Source organism: Protopterus annectens, chromosome 5.part1 (genome assembly GCF_019279795.1).
Source record: "Protopterus annectens isolate FY-2018-M chromosome 5.part1, PAN1.0, whole genome shotgun sequence".
Lineage (NCBI taxonomy): Eukaryota > Metazoa > Chordata > Ceratodontiformes > Protopteridae > Protopterus > Protopterus annectens.
This window is the reverse complement of record NC_056736.1, coordinates 757,167,673-757,186,240: the sequence shown is the minus strand read 5'-3', so window position 1 is coordinate 757,186,240 and position 18,568 is coordinate 757,167,673. Positions and strand designations below refer to the sequence as shown.

General features: G+C 37.4%; 1 protein-coding gene across 1 annotated transcript in view; it reads right to left on the bottom strand.

Annotated features, from left to right (window-relative positions):
- Positions 1 to 9,393: 9,393 nt before the first annotated feature.
- MAP6 (microtubule associated protein 6) overlaps positions 9,394 to 18,568 on the bottom strand; it is a 301,580-nt gene continuing 292,405 nt past the window's right edge. Inside the window, exon 3 of the mRNA XM_044073399.1 lies at positions 9,394 to 10,870. Within this exon, the coding sequence (XP_043929334.1) occupies positions 10,670 to 10,870 (201 nt within the window). The 3' untranslated portion in view covers positions 9,394 to 10,669. The remainder of the gene's footprint in view (positions 10,871 to 18,568) is intronic.

Genomic DNA, 18,568 nt, shown 5'->3' with positions numbered 1-18,568 from the left:
TGCTTCTTGGGGTGCAGGTGCTTCTTGAGGTGCAGGGTGTAATTTTCTCAACCTTCATTCGTCGACTGTGTGACCTTATGTAAGCCAGTCAGGTAACCGGGCACTGCTTTGGAGCAATTGTACAATTTGAGCTTGGCTGCTTAATGGTCTCCCTGGGTGCATGCCACATGGACTTTTCCTATGTACCCACTTGCTTTAACACACCACCCTTTAAAACATGACTTGTGAACATATTTCTATTTATACTACTGTTACTCACAAAATATTCTACTCATCGTTTTTTATTAACCACTAACTAGACAATGCTTAGTACATCCAACTACCTGTATGGCAAAAGTGTTACATATAGTGTTACATTTTTATATTTTAATTACCTTACTTTGATTTATAACTTTAATTGTTACTACTGTCAAATTCTATTTCACCTGTAGTGTATCTAATTCTTATTTACTTTTCCATGGAAAGGTTTATGGATATTTACAAATGTTAATTCCTGCTCTATGTTTCATATTGTTTTGTAGAGCTTTTCCTCCCTAGGCCTACACTGAAAATGGACTCTTACTGGCCCAGTGGACTATCCTGGCAAACAAATGCCAATAAATGAACAAATAAATAAATAAATGTACACAGAAACAATGTTCCTTTTTTGACAACTAAAACAGATAGATGTTCTATCATTATTTAGTTCTATTATTATTTAGTATCCACAATCCTCAATCCAAACAAATATTTTATAATGGAAACATCTGTTATTATATGGTGGCTATAATTCTTAATGCTTTGCCAGAAGAACTTAAATTCTTCAAAGAACAGACCAATGATATATACAATATCATGGACGGGTGATAGGTATTTATTTAGTGTTCTTCAGTCGCCCGATGTTGTAATATTCCTAATTTTCTCAACACCACGAGTTAAAACTCCAAGAGCAAACATTGCTCTGCTCGCATTACCTTCAAATCTTAGGGGTGCAGCTCAGAACAATGTGCAGGACATGAGCAAAGCAGATTCAGCAGCAGAGTACAAGCAAATACTCGCTGTGTTTTTTAAATACTTTATTAAAAAATGAAAGGAGAATAAAGAAAACATATCAAACTATTGACTGCTACTTTTGACACAGAAGCTAACTGAAATTAGTTATTACTGCTGAATTTAATAACATTTTAAATTAGGAGAAATGTTATCTGTCTTACTATAGTGGTTCCCTCTGATATCATGGGTCCAAGACAACTGTCTAAATCATCCCCATTACATTCCGCCACTGGTTACCCAATGTTTACAAAATAAAATCTCGCTTGTATACAATGACAACATAACATGACATTTGAAAGATTATCACTGAGTCATATCATAATCATTTTCAGTGGTAGAAACTCCACAGCAGGAGCCATTATGGGTCACTGAGGCTAAACAGACATAAATTACTGAGTGTCCCTGAAAGTACACACTTCTGCTTGGACTGAAACACATTAGTCGCATAAATAAATGGTCACTCTGACATCTATATGGAGAGGGAATCACAAGAACAATATGGCCAATGTCTGTAAGAATGATATTTCTTATTCTGTAGAAATGAGATCCACAAGCACTTGCTTTCCACATACAAAACCCACTGAAAGCTGTTGTCATGAAAGAAAACTACTTTCAGAAACTAAAAACTAAATAAAAAGGGTGTTTTCTCCATATGGGGGGGGGTGGTATAGGGCAGATCCTTCCATTTCCTTTACACCTGCTCCCACTTATTTAATATATTCAGTTCTGTGGTTACTATATGATTGGACAAAGGACGTTGCTTTTACTGCAGTGATCTTGCAATACAGCATCAGTTCCTCTCACACACATGCATGTGCATGTGCGTGCGAGCAGTTACACACATACACACGCGCACACACACACACACACACACACACACACACACACACACACACACACACACACACATACACACACACATACACACACCAAGAAGCTCAGGTCATCAAACTGAGATTCAACAAATCCTGCAACAACAAACCATCCAGCAGTGTGAACTATGTAACATGTAGCTGACTGCATATCTTAGTGTATCGGAAACCAAGCATTGGGGCAGCAAAATGACTGCCGTACCTAGGCTGATCACTTCTGTATAGTATAGACAGCACTGGTACCTCCAGCTTTTCTGTAGAAGGAGGGTTTCACAACAAAAGGGGAGTGTTCTGGAGTTCAAACCCAGCTTCAGATGGGTTAAATTAATGGTAACTAATAAAGTTTAAATGCTGGTTAAAAACACAAACTCTGATTACATATACAACTTCTTTTGTACGATAAATGAAAATGTGTCTCAGCTAAATCAGTTCAGAAATATATCTTTGAGGCAGAAAAGCAGACAAAAAGGAAAAAATCAAACATGAAACACATAAGCATTATCACAAATCGTTCCACTTTGTCAAAAGGTGTCCAAAATAGAATTACATTTCATAAGGATGATTTAAATATTAGATACACATTACATACTTAATCAAGAAGTAACCTTATATGTCTCTTGCAACATCAAACATATCAAGACGAGAATGCTGTCAGCATTTATTGGTAATTGAAACAAAGTAAGAGCAAGCAAACGTTACAAGCACATCACAATTAATATCTGAAGTACGTAGGATTTCTTCACTCCTATACCAGCAGCAAGAATGAAATAGCACCAAGTGTCATATGCTTAGCACATTACATCAACAATCTGATATGCAACAGAACCCAGGCCACAAAAAATAATTAGATGTTTCTTAGCCCCATCTGATGTATACCAGCCAGGCACAGAACCATGTACATTGCATGTATGAGATTCACTGTAAAATGAATGATGCACCGTATAAAAATGTAAATTCTGAAGATAGAAACAAAAGCCTAGGAAGAGAAAATGCTCCACTGAATGAAAAACATTCTGTCACGTTTTAATTAAAATATGCATGCACACTTACAAAAGGAAAAAAAAAACATACAGCTTGTCAAGTTGTGAGATAAAGGCAGTGTGGCGTGAACACTAAACATACATTGTTTCAGTAATCTCTGCAGCTCATGACCCTTACCTGCTATACAGTGCAGGTTAACAGATTCATACATTAATGCAAGCTAGGGCTACGAACAATGTTCTGCCACAGTCTCACCTGTTTCTAATATTACAGCTAGCCTTATACTAAGATAATTTATAATGCTGCACTTGGCTGCAGTTTCAAGAAACTACAGTTTCACTTGCCATAGTAACTGCTTCCCATGCAGAGTTCGCTGATGCATATGAAATGAAATGCAATAGAGGTTCATAATGTGGCTTATCATACCCTTAAGCATTCTATATATATTTATATATTTTATGTGCATCTCATATATGAATCTCTGCTTTTGGAACCTAAATATATGTAATTTCATTTGTTTTTACTTAAAAAAGCAGGAGAAGGCACTGTAAAACCATGAGATATAGCATAGTTTGTTAAATATTACTTACAGAGAATGGTACAAGGCTTCATGTAAATGAACTCTGCCAAACAATATATTCATCTTCAATAAAATGACCATTATGGTTTCTTTACAACGGCTGGTCAGTCAGCATGTTTACTTAGCTATACCTGTTTCTTCTCCTTGACTAAGGATGGAAAAAGTGATTCTTTGTGAACTGAACATGCTTAAGAGTAACAAATTCTCTTTGTATTACCTTCTGGATCTATGTATATTGATTTATTTGATACATCCTACAGGCAAAGTGTGAAGCTCTCTGGGTTTGCTCCATGCACACTAATATATAATACAAATGTTGTACTTCAAAAGTCAGACATAACATTTTGACTTCACACAAGTTAGGAAAAAACTGCAACTTTAGAAGGTGCCTTTATAGCATATTCTGGCATTCATCTATTGTGTACATGTTACAGTGGTTTACACTACAGACACATCAAATGATGACTATAACAGTCTATATAAATCCTTAAATATGAAGTGTGTGTATTATGGAGATGAAAAAATTGCATATTTGTATTTTTAATTCAGTCATTCACATCTGCTAACATAACACTCATTCTAACATTTTTTTTCACTCAGCAACGTAATATTACATTTGACTTTATTGTGAAGTGATGCTGAATCTGACTCTTCTAACAAAATGTGCTATTAAAAATGATACAAACATTCAATGGAAACAAAGCATCACCTGTATTACTACAAGAGTCAGTTTACAGTCAGGAGTGCCCAGATAGGACAAAACAATAGCTAAGATTTAATTAGTGCTGCAAAAACGTGTTCAGCAGTACTGAAAGCTGCCTCAGCGACTTACAGGAACTCTGACAAGTGCATATAATACAAGACAAAATGGCTTATGGTAAATCTTAATGTACATGGAAGATTTCATAAAGGCATACCTATAAATACAATCCTGTCTCGTCATGAATCATGGACAAAGCCAAAATGAAACTGGGTGAGACTCATACTTAGGAAGGTTTGTCTCTTTTTTAATATTGACACTATTCAGTTAGAAAGCTGCAGTTTCTATTAGTCTTTTCTGAAGAAAAGGAAGCCTCTGAGTCCAACAACTGGTATTATTATTCAATAACTTTAATATACACCTTTTTGTCAAAACATTGTTTTGCTGTGCTTGAATCAACAGCTCCATTCATAGTTTCATGAATTCCAGATATGGAACTCAGTTTTCTCTGGCCGCTTCTACATACGTGCAAAGGATCTCTGAAGATGGAGAAAACAAACAAGTAAGAAGGTTTGAAGGAAGAACTTGCAATAAGGCAAACCAAAAAAAAAATTTCAAACAGGAGAAGTGAAACATTCTGCCTGAATATGACAAAGAAGAACAAAGAAGGGGAGGTGATCATGCTGTCCTAGCCCCCCCATAAAAGACCAGTAGAAGGGGTGATGTTGGCCATGCCGTTACCATTCTAAGGCACCAGATGACCAAGAAGCATAGATTCTGAGATGCCATGATGCTATATGAGCAAACAGGTAGGACCCTACAGGCAACAGTTCTAGCACGCTGTGGCAGAGGTACACCAGTGCTGAGGGACAACAGCTACATTATGATACCCCAGGTGCATACATGGGGCTACAGAAGCACTAAAAAGGGCAAGAGGTGTAGAGGCCTTATGCATGCATTTATGCAAACATTCAAAGGATGACCCATAAGGCTCAAGACACTGGAATTCTATGGTCATAAAGCCATGGGCAAGGCAAGATGAATAAATCCATGACAGCATTCAGATGACAATTTTTCAAAGCCATACACACAAAACAAAGCTGTACATGCATGGAAACTTGAGTACTCCACTGAAATGGAGCTATAACTGAGCTCTACCTCTCCATTTCAAATTGATGGTGTCAGAAACATTGATATGAAAAATGTTCAGTATATATGTTTTCTTTATAATCAATCTATATATCTATATCTATATTTATCTGAATTGTGTTAGTGTTATGGAAAGGGTTTTCATAAGGTAATGTGTAGGGCTGGGGGTTAGGCTTGGCACACAGTAGTAAGGATGGGCGGGGGCTTCTACCCATACTGCAATGGGCAGCAGTAGTGAAAGTGAGTACAGTAGCTCATAAATAATCCAAAACAGTACAGGATGTGCTACTTTAAAACACAAGAAGGAATATCGTCTCCCTGCAAATGCTACTTTCCTTGTTTGATGAAAATGGTTTACCTGCAGCTAATCAGGTCTTCATACCCAACTCCGTGTTTTCCTTTTACACAAAGACAGCAATTATGGCTCTTTAATTGTTGAGACATTGGCTTAAAAGGCACTGGACCTGTAAATAACAGGCCTCCAATGAGTCTTGGGTCTTAAACAATCTATGCCAATTTAAAACAATTATGTCCAAAATGACATACTAAACATGGCAGACTCTCTGCACCTGAGACAATTCATCTTCTGCACAAGAATAGGAACATAGTACCCATAACCTATCTCACGTGTAGAGAAGGGCATCATGTGATAAACCAGACTTCAACCTACGGTACTTTCACAGGCGCCACAGGAAGTTCAAGGTTACTGACTCTTGTGACCATTACACCTTGACAAGTGTTACCCTAGACTGTACCTCCCCTCTCAAGAATATAGCTAGGCCAGTGAAGCCTGATGTAAATTTATGAGTACCCATCCAAGTGTCCAGTTCCTGTAGGAAGGCAGTTAGTGTATCCCACTGCTTTACCTACGGGGGAGTCTGTTCCACACGTGAGAGATGCAGAGTAATGAGTCTGCCTCTCCACTGATGCTGAGTAATGAGCCTGTATCTCCACCGATGCTGAGTAATGAGTCTGCGTCTCCACTGATGCTGAGTAATGAGGCTGTATCTCCACCGATGCAGAGTAATGAGTCTGCCTCTCCACTGATGCTGAGTAATGAGCCTGTATCTCCACCGATGCTGAGTAATGAGTCTGCCTCTCCACCGATGCTGAGTAATGAGCCTGTATCTCTACCGATGCAGAGTAATGAGTCTGCATTTCCACCAATGCTGAGTAATGAGCCTGTATCTCCACCAATGCTGAGTAATGAGCCTGTATCTCCACTGATGCTGAGTAATGAGTCTGCCTTTCCACCAATGCTGAGTAATGAGCCTGTATCTCCACCGATGTTGAGTAATGAGCCTGTACCTCCACCGATGCTGAGTAATGAGCCTGTACCTCTACCGATGCTGAGTAATGAGTCTGCCTTTCCACCGATGCTGAGTAATGAGCCTGTATCTCCACCGATGCTGAGTAATGAGCCTGTATCTCCACCGATGCTGAGTAGTGAGTCTGCCTCGCCACCGATGCTGAGTAATGAGCCTGTATCTCCACCAGTGCTGAGTAGAGTCTGCCTCTCCACCGATGCTGAGTAATGAGCCTGTATCTCTACCAATGCTGAGTAATGAGTCTGCCTGTCCACCGATGCTGAGTAATGAGCCTATATCTCCACCGATGCAGAGTAATGAGTCTGCCTCTCCACCGATGCTGAGTAATGAGTCTGCCTCTCCACTGATGCTGAGTAATGAGCCTGCATCTCCACTGATGCTGAGTAATGAGCCTGCATCTCCACCGATGCTAATGTGTCTGTACTTGCACCGTGATTTAATGATCTACTAAAGCTAATTTATACCCCTTGTTTTAACATCTGTAGGACTGTTTGATTTGTGAAAGTACAAGAAACTCTGAACAACAGACATTCTAGCATTGTATTTACAAAACATTTGTCTTTGTTCAAAGTAAAGTATCTCTGTCTGTACTTAGTATTTTTGCCACTTGGTTAAAATCATAGCTAATATGGATCTTTGGCCTAGCCCACCTACATGGTTAGCAATGTTAAATAAATAATAAATAATCTGAAAGACTTGGAAATGCCTGGGAGAGTGCGTGTACTGGATGACCCTGGCTATTTTAGACCACCTGTTTTTTACAGGCTCATAGGTAAGTATTAGGTTAGCTGCTTTTGTGAGTCATGTTAAGCCTATCCAGTTTCACTTTCAAAGATTAAAATCATACTTTGTACCTTGTGTCTGTGAGGCAGACACTTTAACCATTACATGAAGCTTTAATCCTTCTCTATATTTTACTTATCACATTGGACATCAGTCCTTCAAGGTATAATATCTAGATACTCCTCTTTTTAGTCTATCCATTTACATTAGTATTTCACAATTCATCATTAAATTGGCATTATTAGCAGGTCCATCGCACTAGGAATAATATATTAAAAGAAGTGAGCAACTAAGAACCTTCACAAACAAAAGAAACTAATCCACAACCTTCAAACTTAAAGAGTTAAATCAAATCAAGTTAATATATCTTATTTTCACACTGTCTTACTATAAAAAGTAACCATTATCATTAAAATCTGTCTTGTATAACCACTTTCCCACTTATCTTCGGTCCAAGTCTTATCATTTTTACCCCTCATTCAAGTATTGAACACCCTTATATTTTCCAATGTAGCCACCTGGCAATAAATTTCTCCTAATAAATTTCCTTTGCTAATATACTTTCCCTAACTTTTATTTCATCCATCAACTCATAGAATTCACTTCCTTCTGGCAGTCACTAGATTTCCATTTTTTTAATATCTTTTTTTTTAGTTGCCAACATAACAAGATATATTTTCATTTAAAAAGGAAGCTTTACTGTACATCAATCAGTTTGCAGACTTTATGTTCCGTGATGGGATTGCGATTGTAACTGGCTGTATTGGTTGCTTCCTGCCATGAACCCCCTAGCCAGACTGCACATTTTTCTTGCATATACAAATTTGGTAGGTGTGCAGGGTGTGGACTCACGAGGGATGGACATGTTCACCAGAAATGATGCTATACATGCAACCAATAAATGATATAATAATGTTTTAGTACTTATTGTGTTCTACAAATGCTAGTACCTGATAATGGATTGTGTTTTACCAGGATGAAAACTTGAGCATATGAAATTCAATTCACCATGTAAGTATTCAAGCATTTCATGCTGCATTTATTGGCTTTTTCAGACTTTGATGAAAGAATAAAGAAAATGAAAGACGAGATCGTAGAAACAAAATTGTTTTAGTTACAAAATGATCCCTCAGATGACATGTTTATTCCCATCAGAAGTGCTTCTATTAACAAGCTTTGACATCCATATTTGCCAGATATGAAAGCAATATATAACTTTTGAAACATCGAATTTCAAAAGCTCGAGACCATGTAGCCGAAACCCCACATTACCGAAAGACCAGAAGCGTGAAATTCAAAATCCTGATGTTAAGGGATTTTGAGTTAGCGCTTCTTGCATTGCAGTTCAGGTAAGTATGTGTGTGTAAGTGTGTTTGTGAGGGGCTTTAGTGTGTGTAAGTATGTGTTGTGATTGTGGTGTGTGTGTGTGTGTATGTGTGTGTGTGTGTGTGTGTGTGTGTGTGTGTGTGTGTGTGTCTGAGGGGCTGTAATGTGTGGGTGTGAGTTTGCCTTGTGTGTATGTTTGTGTGATCTTGGAGTTAGAATATTAAAGTGGGGGTGTGTGAGGGGCAGAGGGGGTGAAGCCCCCCTGCTTAACTTTAGTGTAGGGTGGTTTGTTTGGTTATGTGGGGAGGCTGTGTGTATGTTTGCGTGTATGCTGTATGTTTGTAGTACTTTCGGGATTTTGAATTTCGCGGTTTTAACATTTCGGTAATGTGGGGTTTCGGGCTTATAGTTTCGGTATTTTGGGCTTCGGGATTGTGTAATTTTGGGATTCAGTAGTGATTCCATATATATATATATATATATATATATATATATATATATATGCATGTATATATATATATATATATATATATATATATATATATATATAAATGTATATATATATATATATATATATATATATATATATATATTTATATATGTATATATGCATATATATGAATACACACTCACACACACACACACACACACACACACACACACACACACACACACAGTGAGCTAATACACAGACTTTGGCTTTATTTATTTATGTTCTTACTTTGTTAACCAAGTAAGTGGGATGGTCCTTGCATCATTTAGTGTTGTGGTCACTAACAATATTTTGTCCATGAAAAGGCATGTTGACCACATCTCAGCAAGATGCCCAGAGACTGACCCAGTTTGTCTGCTTGAAAAAGATGAATCATTGAGCAGCTCAGAGATTCAAACACATTCGCAACCAGAAACACTTGAAATATGCATTTAAGCAGCAGTTAGGAATCCTACACATACGCCTGTTCTTGTGACTAAAAGCAAGGAAAAAACCCTGACCTGTGTTTATACTTAACCTTTCTGTTGTCCATATGTGACGTACAGTGTGCAATAGGCACATAGCTTTGCATTGCTTGTAAAGTTGTTAGATCTTTGTGCTACTACACAACCATAAATATTCTACACATGTTAATGTGGGTGTGTGCCTTCAAGCCTCATTTAAACTTACTTTGGAGTGAGTTCACAGGAAGAAAACAGATAAACCGAAAGTTGAAAGAGATGCACAGTCAGTAAACAGTTCCTGTTTTATAAATATTCAGGCTTATTAGATGTGTTTTTTTTTGCAGCTCTATCTTCTTAAGAACCAGCGATCAGATTAATGTCACACTCATTCTTAAACGCACAGTTCCATAAAATAAAAATAGTGACATTCGACTACCTACAGAACATTACAATCATCAGTGTAATGAGGTAAACTGTTGAAATGATGTTTGCTAAATATATCTTAACAGTCCGTTCATTAATCTCATAATCATCACCAAGTCTTCATAACACATGAAGAATTTCATAAAGACTCTGTCGTAGGTGGGAGCGAAAATAAGTATATTATTCTAAATCAGAGTATCCCACTCAACTTCTCCTGATATGAAAGCTAAACAGCAGTGGAACTGACCATAATTAATCTTAAATGCTGCATATATTTATGGAATGAACAAGCTAGTAATGAATGCTCTGACTGGATGATAGTCTGACAATGGGGCCTTTATACTCTTGGACGCTGTTTTTATTTCTCTTTGCCTTCGTCTTTCAACTTATTGAAAACTTTATCAGCTAGCTTAAGCACATTAATCTAAAGGAATATTTACCATTAATATGAGGGTTCATAATACCTCTGTGGAACAAAACTACTACAGTACAATCGCAAAAAGACAGCTAGAAACCTGTAATTAAGTTTGTGGCCTTGATTCGGAAATGCTTTGCGGATTTATTCTTTCGCTTCAGCCAGTTTATTGTTCATCTCTTTGCTCTTTTCTTTGCTCTCGGGTTTTGACCCAGTAGTGCCTTCCGCAGCCTTTTTCTTGGATGCACGACCAGCTGAAACGTTCTTGTCTTTGGCCTTTTTTAAGGGTTTATGACTTGCTGCTGTCTTTTTTGGTCTAGAAGGCAAAGTAGCAGACTTCTCCACCTGTGAAAAACACACACACGCAAGTCAAACTGACATAGTAAATGATGTATTTTAATTATTTTAATTACATGTAGAAACCTGCCAAAGGGTTTATGATAGCACTGATACCTTCCAACTGTGTTAAATCTCATTAAGGCCCATTATCAGAAGTCTCGGATTAATCAATTTAGACACTTGCATTTATTAAGAGAAAGATGCTGTTAGCCCACAGCTGATGTGACTTAACTGCTGCCTAACAATCATTTATTTTGTTGTATTTTCTAAAATAACACACATTGAATAAATGTCTGTTTGCTGTTGTGTAGTTGCCCTGATGTCAGCATTAATAAATATACAGACTCAGACTTATGATATAATTAATGTGTTTTTTACTTAATGGGTAAACGCGTTGGTTTCCTCTGAGTGCTCCGGTTTCCTCCCACATTCCAAAAACATGCATATGGAGTGTTTCTCACCTGGCCTCCGCTGAAGATGGGCTTTGTCTCAGTCAAACTTTCCCAGTAAACAAACGTTAAATAAATAATGTGGCCATTGTACAATTAGTGTGCCACGTTAGTGCATATGTTAGAAGCTGCATGTGCATTACTGCTGCAAAAGCCCACTTTTACTCTGTGCTTATGTCTCTGCCTGCCAAAGAGAACAGTAAAAACGTAAGCAGGACGTCCCAATGCAAGTTCGATTTCGTTATTTACTTATTTTCATTGTTAACCATAGTAGAACACTGATCCAAATGAAGCATTTTCACATTTTCAGACTTAGCCCAGACGAATACGACAGACAGAGGATAATCAAAGCTGACAGTTTCAAATGGATAAATACATAGTAATAAATATTGAATAAAGATTTACAAGTAAGTTATTGGCAATGCAAAAAAAATGAAAATAAAACTATCAGCATGTAAACTGTGAGGAAAACTACACTAACTGGTACAAACATGCCGCATACATAGTAAATATCCAATATGTACAGAATACACAGCAAGTTTACAGTTATCAGCATGTAAACTGTGAGGAAAAGTACACTAACTGGTACAAACATGCCACATACATAGTAAATATCCAATATGTACAGAATACACAGTAACTTTACGGTTATCAGCATGTAAACTGTGAGGAAAACTACACTAACTGGTACAAACATGCCGCATACATAGTAAATATCCAATATGTACAGAATACACAGTAACTTTACGGTTATCAGCATGTAAACTGTGAGGAAAACTACACTAACTGGTACAAACATGCCGCATACATAGTAAATATCCAATATGTACAGAATACACAGTAAGTTTACAGTTATCAGCATGTAAACTGTGAGGAAAACTACACTAACTGGTACAAACATGCCGCATACATAGTAAGTATCCAATATGTACAGAATACATAGTAAGTTTATGGTTATCAGCATGTAAACTGTGAGGAAAACTACACTAACTGGTACAAACATGCCGCATACATAGTAAATATCCAATATGTACAGAATACGCAGTAAGTTTACGGTTATCAGCATGTAAACTGTGAGGAAAACTACACTAACTGGTACAAACATGCCGCATACATAGTAAGTATCCAATATGTACAGAATACACAGTAAGTTTACGGTTATCAATCAGCATGTAAACTGTGAGGAAAACGACACTAACTGGTACAAACATGCCGCATACATAGTAAATATCCAATATGTACAGAATACACAGTAAGTTTACGGTTATCAGCATGTAAACTGTGAGGAAAAGTACACTAACTGGTACAAACATGCCGCATACATAGTAAATATCCAATATGTACAGAATACACAGTAAGTTTACGGTTATCAGCATGTAAACTGTGAGGAAAACTACACTAACTGGTACAAACGTGCCGCATACATCGTAAATATCCAATATGTACAGAATACGCAGTAAGTTTACGGTTTTCAGCATGTAAACTGTGAGGAAAACTACACTAACTGGTACAAACATGCCGCATACATAGTAAATATCCAATATGTACAGAATACACAGTAGGTTTATGGTTATCAGCATGTAAACTGTGAGGAAAACTACACTAACTGGTACAAACATGCCGCATACATAGTAAATATCCAATATGTACAGAATACACAGTTAGTTTACAGTTATCAGCATGTAAACTGTGAGGAAAACTACACTAACTGGTGCAAACATGTACTTAGGGCTCTAGAACAAAGATAGATCCGGGTTACTACTACAAAATTGCACAGGAAGTTTCTTTGAAGGACAGAGAGTTGCTCTTCTTCAACAGAAAAATTAGGGAATAAGAAGTAATTGGACTGTTTCCACCTTTTTACACATAAGTTATGCATGTGACCACAAAGGGTCATTCTTGCATTGATTTGCATGATTTGAGACAGGTAACTGAACACTGTTATGCTTTCTGCATCCATAGACATTAGTTATTTACACTTTTAGTATGACAGCTGTATGCATCTGTCAGCAGTAGTATGTTGTCTTGTTTCCTTATACATTATATAAGGCACGTGTCCCTGCAGAGAAGACATGTCTGTTGTTAAGTTGTCAACAGTCACCATGGACACTCTTTTTGTGGAATGAGGATGGTTACCATGGACTAGTGATCTGTTACCAATATCACCTTTCTACACAGCTACTAGTTGCATTTATTTATGCCTCAGAGCAGGCTAGAGGCTTTTCTGTCCCCTTGGGCACTCTGAAGATCAGCTTTAGTTAGTAACATTTAAGGAAATGCTGTGGCTCTGTCTGTACAGTTATACAGGTTATGCAGTGTGACAGTACCAGTTCCCATCAGATTCATAGTATTTAGCCAGTCTTACAATCATTGTACTGAGAAACATTGTAAACGTAAAAAATCCATATTTGAAATGGTCAGCGTTTACCAAAAATGCAAACAGAAGCATTTTTGCATGGGGTAAGCAGCTCCACAAAACTCCAACGATCTACTTCTCTAAATATACTAACTCTGAGATTGCTCAACTTTGGGAGAAAATTAAATCCCACAGTTTCCCATCCATACTGCCAATACATGTGGAGAAAACAGGTTGGACTCTTTGTGTTGTACCACTTCCACTCTGGACAGAGGCTTACTAGTTAAACCCATGTATCCTTCCTATCAACTGTCACTTTAATGAACAAAGGTATCACAGTTGATTAAGCACTTTGTGTAATGTAAAACTTCCTCTGACACCCCCAATACAGGCACACCTCTGTTCTCCAGTCATCTGTGTCATTTTCATTCCAACACATTGTGCAGGAATGCCTTTAATGTGCATAATACCAGCAGAAACTGACTGTTGTAACTTCACTGTCTTAAGTGATTTCCCTTCAGTGGCATGATGCCTCTTGTTTGTTTTTATTTTTGCTCAGCATATGATCATTCACTGCATTATTTACGTGTTCTAGTTCTGTGCATTGGCTTGAAATGTGTATCCTTTCATGGAATCATAGACTCCAGCATCTCAGAGACACATTTGCATACTTTATATACATTAGTGCACATTCTCACAGTTGGAGCAATCTGAGATTAGGAATGTATAAGTATAGGGGTGTAGGGGGCTTCTCCCCTTGCAAAAAAAACATGTTTTGGAAAGTTTTATGTTGTTACATTAAATTCAGTAAAGCTCAAAGACATTGATTTGTGTACTCAAATAAGTTGTTTTTGTGCAGTTTTAGCAGTTAGATTTCAGACAGATATAGCATACCCATCTTAGGTACCATTGTACTTGAGACACAATCCCTAGCCTAAGTGTATGCACCTTAATCAACTTCAGCCTTCTCATGTGACCTGCATAGATCACATTTTATCATTGTAACTATCCAAAATATGAAATCCCTTATTTATTTTTTCCCCCCATAATTTAGCCCCTGTTCCTTCCAACCATCTAGCCAACTGCTGCAGCTCCAGCCACTCATTTCCTTTCAGAGCAAGACCAGATAGAAACATGAGTGCCATCCAGGCAGCCAGCAGGGAATTTGTTTATATACCTACTGCCCTCTTAAACATGACTACAAGGGGCCAAGTAATAGCCATACAAAGGCTTGGTGAGATGGCATGTCACCCACTTCAGGGCAGACACCTCTCTTCATGTTCACTCTCCGCAGAGGATTGTAGGTAGAGTTCACATTTTCAGATACTTGCCCCCATGTGCACATGCTCGGATATTTGCCTGCATTCCTCCACTCTGGGACAGATGAGGAGGAGCCACATATTGTTCTCATCCAGCCAGCTCCTTTCAACCTCAACTTGCTAATCAAACCTAGGTCAACAGTGAAGCCACAATAATATTTTATTTTTGTAGAATGCACACTTTGCTCTGTTTTGATCTATACTCTTTATTCACACAAGTTTTTGCAAGTAATCCAGGTCATGTTTGCCACCTTCCCAGTTACCAGTATAACAACCTTATATCACTGTACATGCAGAGCTCCCTGGAACACTTAGTCCTTTGCCTGCTGTCAGATGGTAGGGAGAGGCGTTTAACATGAAAAGTATGTGTACATGCTGGCACAAACTTTTGTGTGTACTATGTGTTAGAACTTCCCTGATGTCTTTTTTTTACTTGCATTAGCAAAAATGCCTATTCCAAAGTCATTTTTAAGAACTGTTCTTCCCTGACAGAGATACAAAAAAGTCTTTACTATTTGCATTGGGAAAATCAGGGATGGAGTTTAAATGTAGCTGTTAAAAATTTAGAAAGTTGTTACAATAATAAGAAACTGTATTAACTTTCATTTTATGAAGGATATGAAGTCTGAAACTCAAATATCTGATTAGTGCCTTCATTTCTCATTTTGGCAGAAAGCCATAAATCTTATGATGGGCAGACCAAAAATATGAAGCAAAACTCTGGGCATTCTGGACAGTTCCAAGGCACAGTCACAGAGAGACCTTACTGTTGGAGGAACAGTAACTTTGAAATCTGCATATATGAGACTGTCTTCTACATTAGTTTCCTGTAGAAATTACACTATTGCTGTAGGCAAGAAAATCTACTTTACTTTAGCTAACTCAATGTTTCTGACTTCTGCAGTTTACTTCCTATTTTAGTTGTTACAATAAATAAAAAATAAATAAATAAATTACAATAAAATCTCTATTACAACTGCATATTTCACATTTGGATTTTGTATGACATCACTTCTGCTTAGTGTCTGCTCAAATGTGCACTGAATATTTCACTGTTTAATTTCTTTCTAGTGTATGCAAAGTAGTTATTCTTAGAATTTCAAGCTAACAAAACACAATCGGGGGAAAAACACTTATTTTTTTTATTTTACATTTGTTAACTGGGATAGTCTGTCTGGGTGTGAGGCCATTTTCAGCGGAGGCCCATGGAGAAAAGCTTCACAAAAACGGTACTTACACAGCCAGTAAAATAAAGAACAGTCATATTTTGAAATAGTCATAAATATACATTAGCACTATTAGATGCAACATCGAAGTTATAGAATAAAAAATAAAAATATATCGATATAAAAACATCAAATTGTTAGATGAAAGAGTTAAATCGAAGGTAAATAAAGAGAAAAGTAAAGGTTAATTAGTCAGGGTTAGTTAAATTGGATACAAAAAGAGGAGGGGGTTAAAAGAAGATATCAGATAAGAAAGTAGGGGGTTAAAGATAGTAGAAAAGGCATATAGGGAAGAGATTACCCTGGGTTGATACAGGAGCAGATCCAGTTGCTATATAAGCAGTTGTTTTGTTTTTTATTAATGGAGTTATATCAATGACATGTAATTATGTGTTGGGGAGTAGAGTTCCAGATTTTGGAGATATAATGGGAAAAGAGGGAATCCCCAACCCTGTTATTACTTTTGGAGACTTGCAGGAGAGTTTTATGTGTAGATCGGAGACTACTTGTAAAGGCTTAATATGAGAGAGGCTGTGGTCCACCTGGGGAGAGCCTAACTTAAGCACCTTTCTTGGTCCTTAATGACAGGTCACTAATAACAACACTTACTTCTTTGAATCTAACAAAGGCTGTCACTTTTTTAACATGTAGTGTGTGTGAGGATAGGAGGTATTGTCAGACATGCCAGGGGAAGTAGGGCAATGGATATATGACTTGTGCCAGCACAGCTAACTGGAATTTTGTAAATAATTGTATGCCATTTGTATATCAAACTGGTTTGTACAGATGGCTGTGCCGAAAATGTATTTGTGAGCTCTGCCTGTGTTAATTGTGCTAAAATGTAACAACAGTGTACCCTGCTGAAATGAAGAAAAGTGTGCATGTATTATGGTAACTGAATGAAATGTATATGTTATAACAGAGGATACTGGGACAGAAATGGTTAACCAGCTGGCTTATTTTAAGAAAAATAAAGGAAATGTAAATGAGTTGTTAAATCATGAAACAGTACCCCACAATGCTGAGTAGGACCGGAGACTATAGGTCTGAGACAGAGCCTTTATTCATTAGCTCGGTGAAAAGACAGAAGGCTTCCAGGCACTGCCATAAAAGCTCTAAATGTGCATGGTAGCAGTCTGCTAAAGTCCTGTCTCAAACCTCAAAAGGAGATATTGTGGGAACCTAAAGTCAGGTGACCAGATGAGGTCATTCTGTGAGTTATCTTGGATATTACATTTTACAGGGAGTAATCTTAATCTTAGAGTATAGAGTATTCTGTTTTGAGGAATCTGACTAGAAAGACTGCTCAAGTATTTAATTGTGCGTTGCTCTATCAAGTAAGTTCTTAGGGAATAGTAATTCTCCTAGATTTAGTTAGGTATATAATGAAGCTTAGTTTAGATTTTGTTTTTCTTTATTTGTCCGAGTCTGTCCTTAAATGTTCTTTTCAATATTTTCTATGATCTGAACTCTGTGGTTTACTGTGAATATATACTCAATATTTTCATGTTCTTTTATTATTTATTATTAAATATATTTAAAACTTTTATTGTGGCTGGTCCTTAGCATCCAACCTTTGAGAGCACTTATATTTATTTGGTGACACTGTCTGGGCAACTCATGAAGGCCTAGCCATCTTGGTGAACTACTACCATTTGTATTAGTATTAATATTGCACACTATAATTGGACACCCTTTGTAGAGTAGCTGATTGTGAAGTGAGTGGTGGCAGTGATAACTTCTGCTGTGCTTTGACTTTACCTGCAGCTTACTCTGCCCCCCCCCCCAATTCTTACTCCCATACCCCCATGTCATTACATTTATACTTAGTGGTCCTATCCTACAGATCTTCAACAAACCAGTCACCACAGGACTTACTATATTCACAGCAATATGAATGGAAACTCAGTCAAAGTCCACCTAGTAAACAACACCTATCCACTCCCCTTGGACTTATTACAAACATCAACCAAGCATCATCTGTTATAGCATTATTTCCTTTAAATATTCATTTCCTCTGTTTGTCTTAGCTCCCCATAAGTGCCCTGTCACATCCTTACTCTAAATTCTTCTTCACTCACTAAGAAAATAGAAATTTATTTTCATATCTAACTCCTACTCCCTCACAAACATCTTCCCCATCTCACAATCTTAGATGGCAGCTAAGACTTTATATTTCTTCCTCCATCCCTTGGTAACAGCAAGTCTCTGCATTTTCTCATCTTCTCAGTTCTTACCTAATAAACTCCATCTAGTTATCTAGCCTTCAGTAGTCAGCAAAGGGTCTCCATCTACTGCCTTACCACACCAGCTACCCTAAATTTCATTTTGTGTGCACGCTTAATATGTCCACC